This window comes from Glycine soja, chromosome 17 (assembly GCF_004193775.1).
Source record: "Glycine soja cultivar W05 chromosome 17, ASM419377v2, whole genome shotgun sequence".
In the NCBI taxonomy this organism is placed as follows: Eukaryota; Viridiplantae; Streptophyta; class Magnoliopsida; order Fabales; family Fabaceae; genus Glycine; species Glycine soja.
This window is the reverse complement of record NC_041018.1, coordinates 32,170,369-32,191,509: the sequence shown is the minus strand read 5'-3', so window position 1 is coordinate 32,191,509 and position 21,141 is coordinate 32,170,369. Positions and strand designations below refer to the sequence as shown.

At 33.1% G+C, this 21,141-nt stretch overlaps 1 protein-coding gene across 1 annotated transcript; it reads right to left on the bottom strand.

Annotated features, from left to right (window-relative positions):
• Positions 1 to 6,052: 6,052 nt before the first annotated feature.
• On the bottom strand, positions 6,053 to 11,000 carry LOC114392190 (cyclin-H1-1-like). The gene is made up of 14 exons (XM_028353238.1): positions 10,840 to 11,000; positions 10,264 to 10,449; positions 10,020 to 10,070; positions 9,649 to 9,727; positions 9,363 to 9,481; positions 9,171 to 9,244; positions 8,820 to 8,940; positions 8,666 to 8,734; positions 8,299 to 8,340; positions 7,341 to 7,418; positions 6,846 to 6,904; positions 6,664 to 6,748; positions 6,479 to 6,567; positions 6,053 to 6,373 (listed from the first exon to the last, which is right to left on the bottom strand). The coding sequence occupies exons 2-14, from the start codon at positions 10,321 to 10,323 to the stop codon at positions 6,292 to 6,294; spliced, it is 1,008 nt and encodes a 335-aa protein (XP_028209039.1). The 5' UTR covers positions 10,324 to 10,449; positions 10,840 to 11,000; the 3' UTR covers positions 6,053 to 6,291.
• Between the last annotated feature and the right edge of the window lie 10,141 nt (positions 11,001 to 21,141).

Sequence of the window (21,141 nt, the reverse complement as noted above, 5' to 3'; positions counted from 1 at the left end):
GAATAATTCCAAGTTTTCTTATGACATCAAACGTATCACATCACAGTGGAAGGAACTAATAAAAGTTGGTGAAATCAATTATCAATTTTCTGGTTTTTGCACCACAAATTTTGTGTTTGGAGCTAGCACAGAATTTATTTGAACATTATTGCATTGATGTTCAAATTTTCTCTGAAGGCTTTTCTAAATAGAATATAACATTACTTTTTGCAGATGACCCTATCCTATTTGGAAAAACTTTTCGGAGCAAATTTAAACACTAGTGCAATGTTGAAATAAATTATGTAATAGCTATGATGAGAAAATAGTAGTGCAAAACCTGAAAAAAAAAATATAATTGATTTCATCAGGTTTACAGAGTGTCCATTTAGCAAATTTTTAATGTTCTAATATAAAATCTGTGGCAAATGAATTTTTAATGTTTTAAAACAATTGAGTTTAATTTCCAACTTAGAGCCTGACAGGTATCCATTAAAATTGAGGGCAACATAAAATTATTTAATTTTTTGTTTGTCTTCTAAAATTAATTTTGTGGTGGGTAAAATTAATTTTCAGGGAAAGTAAAATTTTTAACATGGCTGTTGAAATGAATCAATCTATTTTAAGTATAGATTCAAAAAAAATATAGGATTAATTAAGTTTTTAATTGCTCAATTTTTTCATATCCTAATTTTTAGTCTTTTAAAAGTTTTTTTAATAAATTTTAGTATTCCGTTAATTTTTATAAGTATTTTTAATCTATTTTTAGTTTTTCATTTATTTTTATCGCTCAAGATTAGTTATTATTTTTTTTCATTTAGAACCTCATTTTTATATATTTTGAACTAATTTTGAGCAATAAAAATAAGTGAAAGACTAATAATAGGCAAGAAATTTTTTATGAACTCAAAATATCGACAGAAAATTAATAAAGAATTAAAAGTTGTCAAATAAATTGAGAGATTAAAAATTAGAATTTAAAAAACTTGAAACACTAAAAACTTAATTAATGCAAAATTATAGATGTGATTTTATTTTAATATTTTAATATTTTTTAATTCACTTTTAAGATACCATTCTTATTCTTACTAGTTTTTTTCATCCGAATTCTCTCGAAGCTGATTCTTATAAAAATTAATTTTATTAAAATAATTAAAAAAGACTGTAGGCAACTATGATGATATTCTCTTGTGGACTGTGGTGTGTTTAGGGGTTTTCTAGTAAGAGGAATTTGTTTTCCATTTTTACTTTTAATTAAAAAGACTGTTACTTCTTATGGTCAGTTTGACCCAAATTTATTACTTTGTTAATAATAAGCAAAGTGATTAAATGATTAGGAGTCTGTTTTTTCTTTCTTAAACACAATTTTGATTTTCATATTTTCTAAAATTAATAATTTTTTATTTTTATTTTAAAATAAAGATATTTAATCATTCAGTTTCATAAATTCATAATTTTATCCTTCCTTTAAATTTGAAAAATTAACTGATAAAAGATTAATCTAATATGATCCAAATTTAGTGATATAATATAATATTATTTATTTAATATTCACATCATAGTCACTATCGAATCCAAAAAAATCTGTTGTGGGAATAATATATATATATATATATATATATATGAAAATCAATATTTTAGTTTATGAATCATAAATAAATTTTTAATTTATATAATTAAAATTTAAATAATAAATATTTTTTAACATATGCATTACATTATAATTAAAGTTCATAATAAAAAATATAATTAAATATATAGTTTATATTTTAATTTACAATGAAAACTTTAATTATGATATAAGATTATTTTTAACTATTGATAATTTATTTTGAAAAAAAAACTATTGGAATTTAATTGAAAGATGAAGATAAAAAGAAGGTAGATTGAAAATAATTGACAGTTAAAAATTCAAATATTATATATGTGTGTAAAGATAAAAGAAAGGTAATTTAAAATGAATGAGAAATTTTTTTTTATTAATTACAAATATTGTATGTAAAATATAAAAAATGAAAAGAAATAATAATATAAATGTTTAATTGAGATAATAAAAAGAGTGAGACTAAAAATAATATTGCGGGGGTAATATTTATATTGCGAATAGTTTTATTTATTCTATTTTAAATTATAATAATAAATAATAAGTATACATATCTATTACATAAATAAATAAAAAGTTAAAGAGGGCAATTACCCCCACAATGGTCAACCTGCATCCATCTTTGGTCATAGTTAAAGTTAATCTTTTAATTGTTAACGCTTTTAGTTTTAACATGTTATATTATGTTAAAACATGACTATTTTAAATTATCATAATGATTTAGTGACATCAATTAAATTTTATTTTATTTGACATGATCACATAGTTCAGTAATACCTTGTTCATTTGGAATGCAAGCTTGACAAATCTTTATTCACCCATGTTAAAAATATAGGAGTCCTCGTGATCAGTGGAAATTTTATTTGGCTTGTAACTTCAAAACCCATTTTTGACTTTGGTAAAGCCAATATTTCAGCTATTGGAAAAAAAATAAAAAAATCAAAGTATCATATTGATTAAAGATAAGATTAAGATAAAATATATAATTAAATGATAATTTTCAACATATAAACTAACTTTTTGAGTTACATTAGACTCATAAACCACATTCTAACACATACTAAATATCTAGATTTTAGACTAGTAATAGTCCATATGTATTTTATCTTAGAAAAATATTCTGTCACACTTTCTTTAACCTTTTTTTAGTTAGTTCCTTCAATAGGAATTGTTTGTGCCATAAGTTTCTATTTTTTTTTATAACATTGGCCTAGTGCTTTAACAAAGGGTGGGTGTGAATGACACCCTGTTAAGCTCGGATCTCAAACAGTGAAGAAGACTGGTTGGACAAATATCAGAACACTTCTACAAGGCAACAAAGTTAAACTATGATCTCAAACAATTAAAAAATTAGTGGGATAATTTAAAAATAAAAAAAGAATGGCAATTACGAACTAAACTTATTGAGACATTGGTATTGGTCAGGATGTAGAGAAGGATACTATTGGTTCTAGTGATGTGTGGTCGGAGGCCAAAATTCAGCTATGTATAGCTATAATAGTTCTTTTTAAAGTAAAACGTTATTCCATAACATGTTGGTTAATTATTACTTCTTTTTTAATAGGAAGCAAGACCTCAATTTTAAGAAAGAGATGGATTTCCTCTTAAGGGGGATTGTTGCTACTGGTTTTGCAGCATTATGTACCATCTGAAGGTTCAGTACGTGAAAAACTTGACACAAGAACGAAAGAAACACATGATGATGAGGCTAAGATGGAAGTGAATGACAATGAGATAGAAATGACAACTCAAACAACATCTTCTACAGAGGGAAGTGGGCAAAGGAAGAGAAGAAGAAAGGGTGACAAAAGAATTGGGGCTATTTATAAGCTCTCATCTCAATTAGATCAAGTTCTTGAAAAATACGATGGTGAATCTCTTGATGACCCAACTAGCATCAATGCATGAATAGATAAGTTAAAATACCGGGACTTGTACTTAGGAGTGATATATTTTTCATGGCCACTAGACTTATGAAGAAAAGAACAAACATAATTACCTTTGTTGCTTTAAAGGATCCTAAACTACAACTTGGATGGATAAAGACTCACAGTTCGACACACGTTCTTAAGTTTTTCTCTATTTGATGTCAAGGATACTTACTTGGTTTAACTTTGTTATGTTATCAATCTTAGTTTCTAATTTTGATTGTTATGGATCTTGATTAGGAATCTTAGTTGTGTTATGGATCTTAGTTTCTAATTTTGATTGTGTTATGGATCTTGATTAGGAATCTTGGTTGTGTTATGTATCTTGGTTATGTTATGAACCTTTTTTCTCCTTAATCTCACATTTCAATGTGTTGTGTTATGTGTGACACCCTTTTACTCAATATACATATTCATATAATAAAATACATGAAAATACAAAATTACATAAAAGAGATTTTATTTTCTAAGCAAAAAAGAGTTCACGTGGATAAAAGGTTCACATCCACGTTAATCATCAAATTAAAAACTTATCAAATATGAATATAAAAACATCTCCAACCCAAAAACAAGGTTGTCAATTAATTTTTTACAAAAGGAAAATAAGTTAAGTAGCAAAACAACATAAAGTAACATGTTCAGAACATTATACAAATAATATAGAAATTCATTCCCTTATGTTACATTTTATCAGAGCATTGTGTCCCAACACCCTCCAGCGCGAGATTCCTTAAAACAATTTACCTAGTCATCTGCTCCCACGAACACAAGGTTCGAGATCATCACAGGATTCAAACACAAACAACACAAGAAAAATGAGTTATCACATTTCTAAATTGATAGAGATAAACAAAGACACACACACACATATAATATAAGTATAACAAGATCAATTTAGCACAATTTGCACCATTTTACCACTCATTGCATAACATCACTTGTCCTAAGGATTTAAACTCAAAATCTCATTTCACACCTTCACATTAAGCATGTGTGCAAAACAACAAATATCAAGTACAACAAACCATCTCACACTCACATAATTCATTACCCACTATCACGTTAAGTCACAATGATCATTACACAGGTGTTATGCAACAGATACATTAAGATTCAATCTTATATGCAATATGGTACCATGTCAGTGAAAAACCTCGTCGGATGCCTAGGAGTACATGACAAGACAGAAAATATTAGGGAGACCAGTCAGGATCACGCTGTTTTGCGAGAATGCTCCAATCATGTGAGATCGACACAGGCTTAAAGGAGCACTCAAATTGGGTGTATTTAGCCCCAAGGCCTAGGCTTCAAAGAGTACGTCAGGGTCTCTCCCTCCTGATTCAGGTACAACCCAGAAAATATTTTAGCACACAGACTCTATTTATAAATTATACAAAATACATGACTCCTCAATTGTTCTCAAAATAATTTTAACTCGTCACATCTTAAAGTGATTCAACTCGTCAAGTTCACAACACATGTCTCATCACACCTTCTCACTAACACATTATCATTTCTCATACATCATATATATATATATACACACACACACACACACATACAATAGCAATCTTCCAACATTAAAGGCATATAATCATTCACTTATTCATTCAATTAATCCCAATTTGATTTTCTAAAGATCCCGACACATGTTCACTCTAATCCCAATTGTAATAAAATCATCTCTTACCTCTAAGCGGACTCACATGTGTAGTCCGAAAGCGATAGCGATATCTCTAGTGGTTTCCTAAGATTCCTCAAGCTTTTCCTATGGTTGCTATGCTAGAATTTCCAAGCGTTAGAGAGAAATAGAAGGAATTGGAGCCTCAATTTTACTGTCTCAGTGCAAGGGGAATTTCTCTCTCTACAGACATTATTTCACAAATCCCAACCGTGGAAATGTGCAAAATTGGATTCCGAAGATGGTGTCCAAATTTCAAGACGATTCAACAGTTAACGAGTCTAAGATCATAATTTTATTGAGACGAATTTGGGTGTTTGCGAGAAAAATACATGATTTTGGAAAAAAAAGAAAAGAAAACGAATTTGAGAGAACGAGAAAGTATAGAAACATATTGTAAATGAGAAAACTGACCTAATATATCTCTATTTATAGTTAAGGTACGCTGAGTCTACTATTTACTTTATTTTTCTTTATTTTATTATTTTATAAAAATAAATTTTATTTTACTATTTCATTAAATAAATAACTAATTAAAACATCCTTTTATTTTCTAAAATATCATTTTATTCTATATATTTTCTAATACTATGAAACCCTTATTTTAATTAACAAAAACTATTTTCTCTCATTTATTTAATTTTTAAAAACTATTAATTTTTAACCAAAATTCTTTTTATTTATTTTACAAAAAACGGGATGTTATGTTACGAATCTTGGTTTTAATGTTTAAATTTTACAGGATGTCTTCATCTAGTGATGACTCTTCATTATCGCCAAACAATTTCTCTTCATTAGAGCTAGATGATGACCATTGACCAAACAAGTTAAAGAAAAAGTGTTGGAGTTGGTGGTAGCTAGTGTTACGGATTACTTCATAAACTATGTCGTGAAAAATACATGTAAAGATTCAAGCATGATAGGTCATCGTTGGATAATTGAAATTCTAAATCATCATCCAATGCGTTGTTATCAAATATTTAGAATGAAAAAAATTTTGTTTTTTTGAATCAAGTGACATATTGCAAAGCAAGTACAACTTGAAGCCAACTCAAAAATGTAGGAATTCATGAGCAAGTCAGCTTGTTTTATGAAATGAGCTAGGCAAGAGATGACATATTTTGAGCTTCATTTGAGCTCTTTTTGGATTTGTGCTTTGATTTCTTCTCCCGCTTCTTGCCCCTGTAAAACTAGCCAAAGTTATTATGTAACACAAAATTTTCTCTATAAAACATCTTTTTTTGTGTAGAACCGGCAGGTAATTCTATTTAAGGGTAGAGAAAGTACTCGTCATGAGAACTATGACCCCAACAAGACTTCAGTTTTCGGTTGATATGCTTCAATTCCTTCTCAGAAGGACTTTTATATTTTCTAACCTGCATACAAAACCAAGGCCAGCCAAAACAAAATGTTGATTTGGAATTACACATTTGTTCGGTTAGAGGACAAAAATTAGAATGAGAAACAATTACCCAAGAATCAATTGCATTCAGTGATTCAGAAAGCTCGGACATTGTATGCATGGAATTCTCATGGGAAAAAATGCCCCTAAGATAACTGCAATTAAGTATCAGTGTAAAGAGTGAATGTCTGAGCAGATACATAAGTTTGGGTCAAAGAATAAGCTACAATATCACAAGTCAATGATAAGTACCTATCAAAGTCAATGACTCTGTGGAGTGCATTTGAGTTGCTTAGAGCAGCCAAGGCCAACTGCATCAAAAGTCACAAACAGGTAGTTAGATTTTCAAGTAAAATGTTAAAAAAAAAAAAAACTGAACTAGAATATTGAAATCCAGATTGATTAGAAAACGTTTAGTTGCAAATCAGTAATTGTGAAGTTTTCTGTTTTTCTGATGATTTAGGAAACCCTGGCAAGCATATTTTGAATTTTGAAACAATCAACTGAAGTTTAAAAAAAGAATAATGGTTAATCAATTTACATAGAAGTGATGGCTGAACACTCTTTCTGAAATTTGTTTCATTTAATTTTCACAAGCCTAAGTTGTGACTTGTGACATGGATTACTTGTTTTCCGCTGGATAAATTTATTTTAAATCCTTGGTAAAGGCAAGGCAGAACAAGAATTTTTTTCGCTTCCGTTTGTAACAAAACCACTGCTACAAGGGAATTATTATTCTGAGAATACCTGCCCAGGAGGAAATAAAAGTGGTGCATCTGTAAGCATCATTTTATCAACTTCAAATCTTGCTGTCTCTTGCAAAGTCTATATACATCAGGAGAAAGTTTAACACCAATAAGTCAATGAACATGTCCAAGTAAAGAAAGAGGACGCATAAAGTTTAATACACCTACAGAAGAACAATTGTTAAACCGATAAAAATTAATGTTCCATGAGAGAAGGGAATAAAGGAAACAATAACTACACACATATTGGAAGTGCATCGGGAAAGTGTCAGATGTGAGAATAGCAAATTTTGATCATCCATATAACATTAAATGATCAAGATTAACTCTGCACAGCCTCAAGACCCTTTATTTTTATAAGGGCGGTCCTTTAGTAATTAATGCTCAATATTTAGTCAAATGCCAAGTATTCCATTTAATTGAAATATAAAAAATAAAAAATCAATATATTCCAAGTGCGACAAATGGATAAATGGATCGACATCATCTACAGTGCAGAAAAAACTGCAAGCTGTGAAGTTCCCAATGCAATGATTTAAATATAATATTCTAAAATAAATTTTAGCTATAGAATACGAATAATGGGTTCGTTTGTTAATAATTAAAAAAAAGTGATTCTAATGTATAATAATGTAATGTAGTGATTATGTTTTAGAGATTTTTTTTAAAAAAAGAAGCTAATTTATGTTTGTTTACAATCATAAAAAACACTTTTAAAAAAGTTGATTTTTATTAGAAGCTATTTCATAATAGCTTCTGATTTTAGTAAGATTTTAGATTTTTTTCAGCTTATGATTATTTTGAAAAACTCAAACAAATGCATGAAAGCCTTCTAAAAGTGATTATTAAAAAAAAGTGACTTTTTAAGAAAAATAAAAAGCCAAAAGAATTTCATCTGCTCACAGTCACAACAATGTTATCAGCCAGACAATGACGATGAACAATAGGCTTATTAGTACCTTGAGCATTTCAAGCTGGTCATCACCAGCATTACAGAATTCCTGCCAATGCCAATAGTCACAATTTTTAGAATAAAATAAAAGCATTGAAGAAAACCCTCTTGATATCAGCAGTCATATAATTACTGAGCCAAAAGAAGCAGGAGATTTATTCTGACTATTTGAGATGCAAAAATAATTTCAAAAAATGTATAAAACTTCGTACCCCATTGCCCAGAGGCTCTTCGCTATGCGAAGGTATGGGGGAGGGATGTTGTACGCAACCTTACCCTTGCATATGCAAAGAGGCTGTTTCCGGATTCGAACCCATGACCAACAAGTCACCAAGGCATAACTTTACCGCTGCATCAGGGCCAACCAGACAAACCTCCACATCATTTATAAAACCTTCAACTGAGCGATATGGTGCATACACAATAAGATCAAATTCCAAACTCTGCAAAACAAGGGTTTCTTGTCATAGATGAACAAAAACAAAAAATAAGAAAGAGATCACTTTGTTATTTGAGGCCTATCCATGCCTGATAAACTATCATCTCATTATTGAGAATCATTTGATGATCCTGCGATATCCCCTTACCAAGCTCCTCCGCTGACACATGATTTTCTTCTATTTTACAAGCAGCATATACGCAGGTCAACCTGTGAAAAAGTTCGATCTGACATACTGAGAAGCTAACAAGTAAATAAAAACTTGAAAACTGATGACTAACCAGGTGCAAACATCCTAACCAATTTCAACATATTAAAATAAATTAAGTAATGAATTCACTATTATGATCAATTAGTTTCAATTTCAACTTAATATTGCCAAAAATACAAGTGATGCATCCTTAGTCTAGAGGTCCTCATAAGACTGAAGCAAATCTTACATAATATGTTTTGGTTGATGTTCCATCACTGACCATTGCAGATAGAATCTTTTAAAATAGATAAGGGCTGTTGCCTGTATATCATAAACTATTGCAAAATATTGAAAAAAGAAAACAGCATTGCCCTAACAACTCATTAGCACATACTGGTTCACAGTTACATTTAAAATCTCGGGAGGAAAGCTTGCATACCTGGATCTTATGAGGGAAGCGGAAATTGTTATATACTTCTTGTAGCTTGTTTTCATAAAATACCTTTATACATTGTTCTTCTTCAATACTAAGAGGTTTTGTTCGATAATGTTTTTCAGCTGACATAAAATACTACACTTGTGAACAGTAGAGAATAGAAATTCACAGTCAATCAAGGGGAACAAAACCTAATGAAATACTTTGAAAACAATTAAAAGATTAAAAGACATAATGCTATCTACATATTGAGGGGGAAAATGAGTGAAATTTACACTAATAACATTACCACTATCCTTTGCAGTCATATGGGGTTCAGGATATGACAACGACCCATTAACATCTACTTCCATTAGTGTTGCTCCACACTTTAAAAAAAACAATAGTCATCACTCATCAGCAGCCAGATAATAAACCTTCATAGTTCATAGGATACCATGAAATATTATGGAGCCATTTAGAAGAGCTTATTTCAGCTTATGAAAATACCTTATGACTCCCATAGGGTCTTTTAGTTTTTTTCAATAAACTTATTGGAGGATGTTATAAAAAAAAACTCTTTTTAACTTTAACTTATTCCAATAAGTTTTATCGTCAAATTTATGGCATAAGCTCTGATGTGACAAGAGCTTATTGAATAAGCGTTTAAAGTCAGCATACCTTCTCTAGAATTTGTTTGGCTCTCTGATTGGCAGCTCTATATTTCTCAACCTAAAACATAAATAGATATAAGAAAAGCAAAAAAAGAGTAAATCGCACACATAATATAACAGAAAATAGAATTTCCTATATTCCTTGAAGCTCCTCTTGTGCAGAAGAATTAGATCAACTTCTGTTTGGGGAACAAATGTGACTATGAATATTGATTTTAAATGAATTTTAAAGACAGAAACAAAACAAGTACCAGCTGTTGAGGAGAGAAAATCCACTTGGCTCGGTGTGTAGAGGTCTGAAAATCAGCCATGGCCAATCAGGAATTGCAACCGAGGCGGGTTGTTATTTGACCCACAAATTAAAATGGTTTAGACACTGTTCGATTGGTAGCTCAATGTTCTCCAAGCTGATAATAAGTCAGGTAGCAATGCTCGTGCTGAAAAGCAATTAGACTATCAAACATGACGATTTTTATCGATACACATTGTTGAATTTGAATACCTAAAACCATTGGTAAAATTCATAAAAGAAAAAAAAAAACTATCATGTTGACACATTACAACAAAAAATGAAGGACCTCGAAGCTATCAAAGAAAGAAAAAAAAAAGAAGGTTTTGAACTGATTTTGATATTTACAATTGCATTAGGTGTAAGACAAGATAGTCGAAAAGAAGGGACAAGTACGAAAAGCAAAAAAGATAGATGAAATTCGAGATTGAGCAATAGAACCAAAATTAACTCAACACAAGACGAGCGCAAAGATTCGAATTATTATAAAAATTAAAAATAAAGAGAGGTAGAGGAGCAATGAGAGAAGGTGATTTACCTGGAAGCGAAGAAGAAAAGGAATTGAAGAGTTTGTGCAAGACCAATGCGAGTGGGGTTTGAGGAAAACGGAGAGCAGAGGAAGAAACTTCCGAACATTTTATGTAGTAAAAAGGCGAGTGCTCGAGTGGACGAGTTAATTTAAGTTTGTCCGGGATTTTTTATTTGTTAAATATGTTTTTCATACTTAATCATTCTTAACGAATTTAAACTAACGAGAAATACGAAAAAGTAAAATTTAAAAATATAAAGCAATAAAAAAATATTTGTTAGATAGTGAATTGAAAAAGAAATATATTATAAAATTTCAAATATGAAAAACACATTTAAGTTTTTTTATTTGTTAATATGTGAACCCAACCAAGACCTTATAATATAGTATATAGGATAAAATTGAAACAACATGGTTTTATTAATGTAATATATTAATGTTAACATCATTAACTATTAATAGGAGATTTTTGTCTGCATGAAAGGTGCTTTTTGCTGGCTCTAAGAGTTAATTTTAGTACCGTTAGATTCTTGCATATGTACTTTCAGAGCTTTTGGACAAACACTTCTTTTATTCTCTTTTGAAGTTTGTTTTATCCAGATACGAGTGCAGCAAAATTCTTCTTTTGCAGATGTTGAAGGTGGACTTCATGTATTGTCAAGATGTCTAACAGCTCATTCCATGCAAGATTTTTTAGATCTCTTACTTCTTGGGTGTCTAAGGTCTTGGGTTCCCACAACTTGGGAAAGTTGTCCTGCACCTTCAAGTTTATATAAGCTGTTACAAATTTAACATCTAAAAGTTAAGAAACAGAGTGTGCAGCTTTAACCCACAAGGAAGAAGAAGAGTAGGAGATAAGAAGAACCAGCACAACTTAGTGAAAATAGGGAGTTTTCACTTATTTAATACAATGCAATGAATACAGAGTTAGTCTCTCCTTTTTCAGTCAATTACAAGACCCTTCATATACAGACAGACCCTAACTAACTAACTCTAACAGTTACAACAGAATAACAGAAATACAGATAACAGATATGTGGACTCGTATGAACGCAGACGCGGCTTCAGAAAAGAGCTGGATGCGAGAGCCTCAATGTATGGGTCCAAATGCTTCTGACGAGAGAATGTTTGCCATCTCTACAAATCTCCACCTTGGCAAGTATCCTTTCCAGACGCAGACGCCTAATCCTTCCAGCAGTCCACATTGAGTAATTCAAGACAATGCATGAACTTACTCTTTGGAACAAGCTTGGTGAACATATCCGCTGGGTTGTCCTTGGTATCAAACTTTTGCACTTTTATCCTCTTCTCTGTTCGAATGAAGTGATAGCGGACGTCAATGCGCTAGGTCCTCTCATGGTGGATGTTGTCTTTGGCCAATGATCGAGGCCGTACCCGAATCAAATAAACATGAAAATGCAGTAACTAGGAAGTGATCCTAGGTCGTTTCCCAACGAGCAATGACAAACCAAATGTTCATAATATACTTGCGCAGTAACAGAAACGATTGGGGAGGGATTTCTTTGTTTCGTGATTAAAGAGCAGAACAAGTAAACTGGAATATGAGACTACTAATATTAAAAACGGGTTGTTTCCTCTGATTCAGAAGCCATTCTCTTATCCTGGGTTATGGAGAATTCGTCCCTAACAGTCAACCACTTAATCCAACCCTATTTCAATTTACTAAGCGAAAATCAACTTAGGGTTGTCAATACGTGATTAGGCACCACATACACTAGTTACCCCTTCGTCCATTAAGCATGAACGCAAGTTAGGCTCAGAGGCAATTAATCGAACACAAAGCGTGCACTGATTAATGTTCACGAATTTGGGATAACTGGTGAAGGGAAAACTGACAGGAAACCACATTACAAACGAAACCTCAAAGAGAGTTGGACTTCGTCCTCAAAAGGAAACAACACCAGAAAAACTAGCCTTCCATAGATTCAAACAGAAAACGCAAATGAAACATGAAGCAGAAACGTAAATGAACAGAAATGTAAATGAGACAGAAACGTAAATGAACAGAAATGTAAATGAAACAAAAACGTAAATGAAAGTAGAAGAAGAAGCAACAACGAAATTGTAATTAGAAGCAGAAAACAGAAAATTGCATTAAGAACGAAAATAGTAGCCTTAGAACAGAAGAACGTGAAAACCTAAAACAAAAGCTCTGAATAATAAAATAGCATAACATAATAGCTTTGCACGAATCCCAAGGCTGCTATTTAAAAAGAGTCACTCAAAGTCACTGGGCCCTATTACAATACTCTGGCCCAAAACGAAACAAACACTGAACAACATAAAATAAAATTGTGAAATTTCCTAATTAGAAATTAACTAAGGTAAGCGCTGCTTTATTTGCCCTCTTCAAGTCCATAACCAAAATCCAGATTAAGCCCAATGTTTCATTAATTCCTGAAATTAGATTAAAAACATCAAATTAGCTAAATGAGCCCAAATAATAAAGCTGCCTGATTAATTGACAATTAAGACCAATCAGTAATTAAAATGGTGCAAAAAGGGTTTAGAAAATAGAAGAAAATGATGGCACATCAGCCAAGCAGATTGCACTCAAGCTGTCATAGAAGATAATAGCCTCATTCTATGGAAACCCCAGTTCAGAAATCAAACCCTTCAGCCAAATCCCTTCCTTCACAGCCTCAGTCAAAGCCATGTACTCGGCTTCAGTAGTTGGCAGGGCAACAGTGGGCTGGAGTGTTGCTTTCCAACTGACAAGAGAGTTGCCAATTGTGAAAGCATACCCAGTCATTGAACGCCTCGCGTCCAAATCAACAGCAAAGTCGGAATCTGAGTATCTAGTAAGTGAGCAAGAGTTGTCACCTCTGTATACTAGTCCGATGTCAAACCTACCCTTAAGGTACTTGAGAATACGCTTCCCAGCAAGCTAATGCTCCTTTCTTGGATTGCTCATAAATCTACTCACCACACCAACTGCTTGTGCTAGGTCCGGTCTAGTGCACATCATAGCATACATTAGACTACCCACAACACTAGCATAAGGAATACGAGCCATGTATTCCTTCTCTGCTTCAGATTGAGTAGAATTGAGCTCAAACAGACGAATGGACGATGTCAGAGGTGTAGAGACAAGTCTTGACGCGTTCATTCCAAACCTCTTCAGCACCTTCAGAATATACCCCACCTGACATAAGAACAACTTCCTTTGGACTCGATCCCTCTTGATCTCCATGCCTAAAATCTTCCTAGCTGCTCCCAAATCCTTCATCTCAAATTCACTGCCAAGTAGTGACTTTAGCGTCTGAACCTCAGCCTTGTTTCTAGATGCAACTAGCATGTCGTCCACATACAAAAGGAGGTAGATGCGGGAACCATCCACCACTTTCTTATGATAGACGCATGAGTCATAAGGACTTCGGACGTACCCTTAAGAGATGATGAAAGCATCGAACCTCTTGTACCACTGTCTTGTGTTGGATCAAGTGGCCTCGGAATAATTAAGAAGGGGGGGATTGAATTAATTATTAACGAACATTTACTAATTAAAAATCTACCCTTCTTAAGTTTTTACTAAAATGTTAAGAAAGTAAAGAACAGAAATAGAAACTTAACCAAAAGTAAAAGCGATAATTAAAGTGCACAGTGGAAATTAAAGGGTGTAGGGAAGAAGAAGACAAACACAAGAGTTTTATACTCATTCGGCAACAACCCGTGCCTACATCCAGCCCCCAATCGACCTACGGTCCTTGAGATTTCTTTTCAACCTTGTAAAATCCTTTACAAGCAAAGATCCACAAGGGATGTACCCTCCCTTGTTCTCTTTGAACAACCAAGTGGATGTACCCTCCACTTGAACCGATCCAAAAGAGATGTACCCTCTCTTGTTCTTAGTCACAACAACCCAAGTAGATGTATCCTCTACTTGTACCACAAAGGATGTACCCTCCAATGTGTTAAGACAAAGTTCTCAAGCGGTTAGTCCTTTGAAACTTTGTGAAAGGGAAACAAAAGATATCTCAGGCGGTTAGTCCTTTGAAATCTTTTGTTTATGGGAAAGGGAAGAATCAAAAGAATTCTCAGACTGTGTCGTTTTGAATTCTTTGACAAGGGAGAAGGGAGATACAAAAGAATTCAGGCACTTAGTCCTTTGTTCTTTTGGAAAAGGGAGAAGAGAGACACAAAAAGAATTCAGGCGATTATTCCTTGGTGAATTCTTTTTTACAAAGGGAGAAGAGAATGAAAAAGATGAATAGCACACTTTTTGTTTTCAAGGTTTGGAAACCAGAAAACTTTATAAAGCTTTTGGCAAAGGAAGAAAAAGAAGAAGTTGAAGAAGATGTTCAAAGAGATTCAAAGGTTATAAAAGAATATGTGGAAAAGTTGTTTTTAAAGGTTGTAAGTGTTCAAAAGTTCTATGAAATGCAAGTCAAGGTCTTGCTTTTATAGACTCTTCATGTCTGGTCAAGAAAATCATTAGAAGAGTTATAACCTTTAGAAAAACCTGAAAACCATTGGAAGAGTTACATCTTTTTTATTTTTGTTCAAAACTTATCATTGGTAATCGATTACCAAAACCTTGTAGTCGATTACACAAAGCTTTTTATGAAAGGATGTGACTCTTCACAATTGAATTTGAATTTCAACGTTTAGATACACTGGTAATCGATTACCAATATCTTTGTAATCGATTACACCATTTTGAAATCTATTGGAACGTTGCAAATTTAGTTAAAAGCTTTTGAAATCAAACTTTGCCACTGGTAATCGATTACAGGAAACTGGTAATCGATTACCAGAGAGTATAAACTCTGGTAACTTAGAAAATTTTGAGAAAACTCTTTTGAAAAACAAAACTGTGCTATGTTTGTTTTTTTTTTTTTTGAAAAATCTTTTCAATACTATCCTTGTGAAGTCTTCTTGATTTCTTCTCTTGGAACTTGAATTCTTCTTCTCTTGAATCTTGAAATCAAACTTCTCTTGATTCTTGAATCTTCTTGATTTCTTCTCATGAAACTCAAACTTGTTGACTCAATCTTGAACTCATTCTTTGGGTTTTTTGTCATTATCTTTGTCATCATCAAAACAACTTGAATCATCTTGATTCATCATCCTGAAGCTTGCTTCTACAATCTCCCCCTTTTTGATGATGACAACCCTGAAATCAAGAAACACATACACATTTTTTTTAGTCGATCACTCACTTAATTCTCGATATTCTCCCCCTTTGTTTTTTAGTTTAAGCTTCACTTGAAATTAAGTTATTTAATTATGTGAGTTCTTGATTTAATCCTTATTTTTTCTCCCTCTTTGGCATCAGCAAAAATCCAAAGTGCATAAGAAATATAAAACATACATAAATAACTAATCATACAAGAGACCATAAAACAATTAAGCAAGATATTTTAACCATTCATCAAACTTAGAAAGGTAAGAAATATAAAAACCATACATAAATGACATACACAAGAATAGAAAACAATCAAACAAGATATCTTAATCATTCATCAATCTTAGAAAGATAATACTTTATAGAATGTCATATAATCCAGAAAGTCATTCATAATAACCAAATAAAAATGCATACCTCTAGTCATACATCATCAAAATAATTAAGTTTAAAACTTCATAACCATAAACAACCAAGAGCAAGTAAATATAATCATCATGTTCAGTCATACTAATCAAATAATAAAAGAAATACTAAGTATTCAAATGTCATAAAAACATAGCCAAATACAAGGCTTAAAAACAAAATATAATAATTAAACAAGAAAAGAGAGAAGCTTATAGAAATCAAACAAGATAATAAATTATCCTCACATTATAATAGAAGCATATGTACATAAATAACAAATAAGTCATAAGTCATCAAAACATAAATCATTTGTCTAAGTCACTTGCATCTAGAAGTCCTAATTTTCTTCTAATGGTGTAGAAAGAATCTTTGGTTAGTGGTTTTGTGAAGGTGTCTGCAAGTTGGTTTTTAGTATCTACAAATTTTAAAACAATTACCTTTTTCCTAAGGCTAAGTGCTAATTGACTATCAACACTTACCAAGATGAGTTTATATTAACATAGAAGGTTTTATCATATCAAAATAATTTTATTTGAAATAAAATATAATAATTTTGAAAAGCAAAATAAATTTTGAACAATCAATCAAGTAATTTAAACATATCAAACAAGAATTATACAAGGATTGAAGGATATATATCACAGGCATCATCAAACATTCAAATTTGTTAAAGGTAATTTAAAAACTTAGAAAGTTCAAAGAACTCAATCAATCAAGTAAACATTATTTTTTCTGAAACTTATATGCTCAATATCTTTATCATGCTCATGCTTGATAATACATTTTTCAGAATCAAAAAGTACTTTATATCTTAAAATTCTTATATAAAAATAAATAAATATAAAACATAATGGATTTTGAAAAACTTTATGAATGAACCTTAAGCAAGTAATTCACATATCACATTCAAAATCATGCATAATCATCTTTTTAAAAAAATTAGTCATGTATATATTCAATTATATCAAAATAATCAACACAAGTATTGAAGAATAAAGGTCATAGACATTATCAAATATTTATAAAAAAAACTTCATGCTTTGAGAAAGAAAATTAACTCAATCAAAACATATAAACATATTCTCACAATTTCAATCAATCAAGACAAACAAACAAAATTTTGTTAGTCATCATAATCAAATTAATTGAAGGAAAATTTCAACCAAAATAAATTTTAAAAAGAGAATGGTTTTGATGTTACCTTTTTCATGATTAAAGGTATCTAGATCTTCAAAGATGAAAGTCATACTTTTACTTTTTGCTTAATCTTCTTGAGCGATGTTCTCACCGCTCTCATAATCCTTGGTTAGAAGGTTGATCTCCTTCTCTGGACCATCGGATGAGTCATTGTCATCCCAAGCAATGTAGGCCTTCTTGGTCCTTCTTTCTTCATACCTTTTTCTTGTCACTCTTCTCAAGCCATTCCTCATTTGAGGGACAATTTGCTTTGATGTGACCAAGTTGGTTCCATTTGTAGCATATAAGAATTTGGGAGTCTTCTTGAGATTTTCTTCCATTATTGAAGTTCTGACGCCTCTCGATTCTTCTCTTCTTGATGAATTTTTGAAACTTCTTCACAAAGAGTGAGAAGTCTTCTTCATCTTATGATTCTTCTTCTTCATTTTCTTCTTACATTGATGAAGAGGCTTTAAGTGCTATACTTCTTTTCTTTTTGTCGATTTCTTCATTTTGATTTAGACGTTGGAGTTCCATTTCATGTTCCTGCAATTTTCCAAATAAAGTAGCAAGAGACATAAAGGAAAGATCTTTACTTTCAGAAATAGCAGTTACCTTGGGCTACCATTCCCTACTTAAGTGATGCAAGCTCCATTGGAGCTTGTAGGCCTAGGATCTTCTTCATCAATGGATTCCTTTGCTTCTTGGAAGATAAATGGCAGCGGAATGGAGAAGGAAGAGAGAGAGGAGACGCCACTTCAAGGAGAAGATGAGTCTAGAAGAAGCTCACCACCATAGGAGGCCATGGATAAGAGCTTGGAGGAAGAAGGAGATGAATGAAGGGAGAGGGAGAGAAGAGCACGAAATTTTGTGCTCAAAAAGAGCTCTGAAATCTGAAGTTAATATTCAAATGATCAAAGTTGAAAAAAATGCATACACATGACCTCTATTTATAGCCTAAGTGTCACACAAAATTGGAGGGAAATTCAAATTTCACTTGAATTTGAAATTGAATTTGTGGAGCCAAACTTTGGAGCCAAAATTTCACTAATTATGATTAGTGAATTTTAGTTATGGTTCAGCCCACTAATCCAAGATCAATTCCAAGATTCTCCACTAAGTATGCTTAGGTGTCATGAGGCATGAAAAGCATGAAGGACATGCACAAAGTGTGACTATATGATGTGGCAATGGGGTGTAGTAAGCAAATGCTCACCTCCCCCTCTAAAATTTAATTGGACTGGGCTTCTACCAATTCAATTAAATTTATTTCCAACCACACACATCAAATATCCACTTAGTGCATGTGAAATTACAAAACTACCCCTAATACAAAAACTAGTCTAGGTGCCCAAAAGTACAAGGGCTGAAAAATCCTATATTTCTAGGGTACCCTACCTACAATATGGAGCCCTAAATACAAGGACCAAATATAATGACATCCTAGTCTAATATGTACAAAGATAAATGGACCCAACCTTGGCCCATGGGCTCAGAAATCTACCCTAAGGTTCATGAGAACCCTAGGGCCTTCTTCAGCAGCTCTAGCCCAATCTTCTTGGAGCCTCTTGCTCATGGTTCTGGTGATTGGTCCCTTCCTAGGGAGGATTGCATCATTAAGCATCTTAAAACTTTATTAATTAGATCTTCATTAGGGAAGATTTTTCCTAAAGGAGCAAGATGGTTAACAATATGTATGAATCTTTTCTGCATGCTATGGATGTTTTCATTAGGGTTCATCCTACACAATTCATATTCATGTGTAAGGGTATTGACTCTAGATCTTTTCACATCAGTGGTGCCTTCATGTGTAAGTTGGAGAGTATCCCACATCTCCTTGGCATTTGTGCAATTTGACACTCTAAAATACTCATTTATTCCTAGGGCTGAAGTAATAATGTTTTTGGCTTTAAGATCATACTGGATTCTTCTTCTATCTTCTTTTGTCCACTTGTCTCTAGGTTTTTGTGTTGTGGTGCTAGTACTTGCATCTACTACAGTGGGTATGTAAGGTACATCCTTTGTGGTACAAGTAGAGAAGATGCAAGTACTAGCACCACAACACAAAAACCTAGAGAAGATCTCATTATAGTCCACACCCTCTTTCTAACTGTAGCCCTTAGCTACCAGACGAGCCTTATACTTGACATCTACAGGTTCAATCTGTCCAAGAATGGATGACACATCATTGGACGCACTAGGCTTGGAGACTCCACTGTTGGATGAACCAGCAGTAGACGACCCAAATTCAGACAACATTGAATTTGTGCGTTCAACCTTCTTCTTGTAGATCCACTTGCATCCAACAGTCCTTCTGCCTTCAGGTAGCTTCACCAGATCCTATGTCTCGTTCTTCTGAAGGGACTCCATCTCCTCATTCATAGCCACAATCCACTTATCAGACTCAGCACAAGTGATTGCCTCTCGAATAGAGGTTGGCTCAAATTTGTCAACTTCCTCAGCTACTTGTAATGCATAAGCCACCATGTCCTCGAAACCATATCTCACGGGGGCTCTGATTTGCCTCTCAGACCTTCAAATCATAGAGTTTCCTAGTTGAGGAGCAATCTAGCTGGACCCAGCACCAGACTCTCCATGGAATTATTGTTGGATGCACTCCTGAGGGTATCGTCCAGCCCCATCAGACCCATTAGACTGAGGTTGCTCCTGGCGTTTGCTGGTAGTGGCCTCCACCTCTACTTGCTGAGTAACCTCCTGGGACTTCTTTTTATCCTTTTCAGATTCTGCTAAATGCAGCAGAGACTTTTCATCAAAAGTAACGTCTCTGCTCAGAATCACCTTACCTTCAGACGGTGACCAGATTCTGAATCCCTTGACTCCTCGTCCATAGCCCATGAAAATACCATTCTTGGCTCTAGGCTCCAACTTACCCTTACTCACATGATAGTAGGCTGGACATCTAAACACCTTCAGTATTGAGCAGTCACCTGGTTGATCAGACCAGACCAGACCTCAACAGGGGTTTTGAATCCATTACCAGTGGGCGGAGACAGGTTCACCAGATAGCCAGCAGTGTTAACTGCTTCAGTCCAAAAGTTGGCATCCAGATGCGTGTTAGACAGCATGCACCTTGCCCTCTCAAGCAAGGTTCTGTTCATCCTTTCAGCTACTCCATTCTGCTACGGAGTATGAAGAACAGTGTGCTGTCTAGCAATGCCTTCCTCCTTGCAGAAGTTATTAAACTCCTCAGAGCATAATTCCAAGCCATTATCCGTCCGCAGATGCTTCACCCATTTACCCGTCTGGTTTTGCATAAGTGTCATCTAGTGCTTGAAATTTTGGAAGGCTTCAAATCTCTGCTTCATCATGAATACCTAAGTCTTCCTTGAGTAGTCATTAATGAAAGACAAGAAATATCTAACTCCTCCCAGAGATGGAACTTTCGAAGGCCCCCAACAATCAGCATGGATGAGGTCCAAGGTTGCCTTCGTTGTGTGTACTCCCTTTGGGAACTTGAGTCTATGTTGCTTCCCATACACACAATGCTCACAGAATTGAAGAGCATCCATCTTGAGGTTGCCAAGCAAACCTTTCTTGCATAGAATTTTCATACCTCT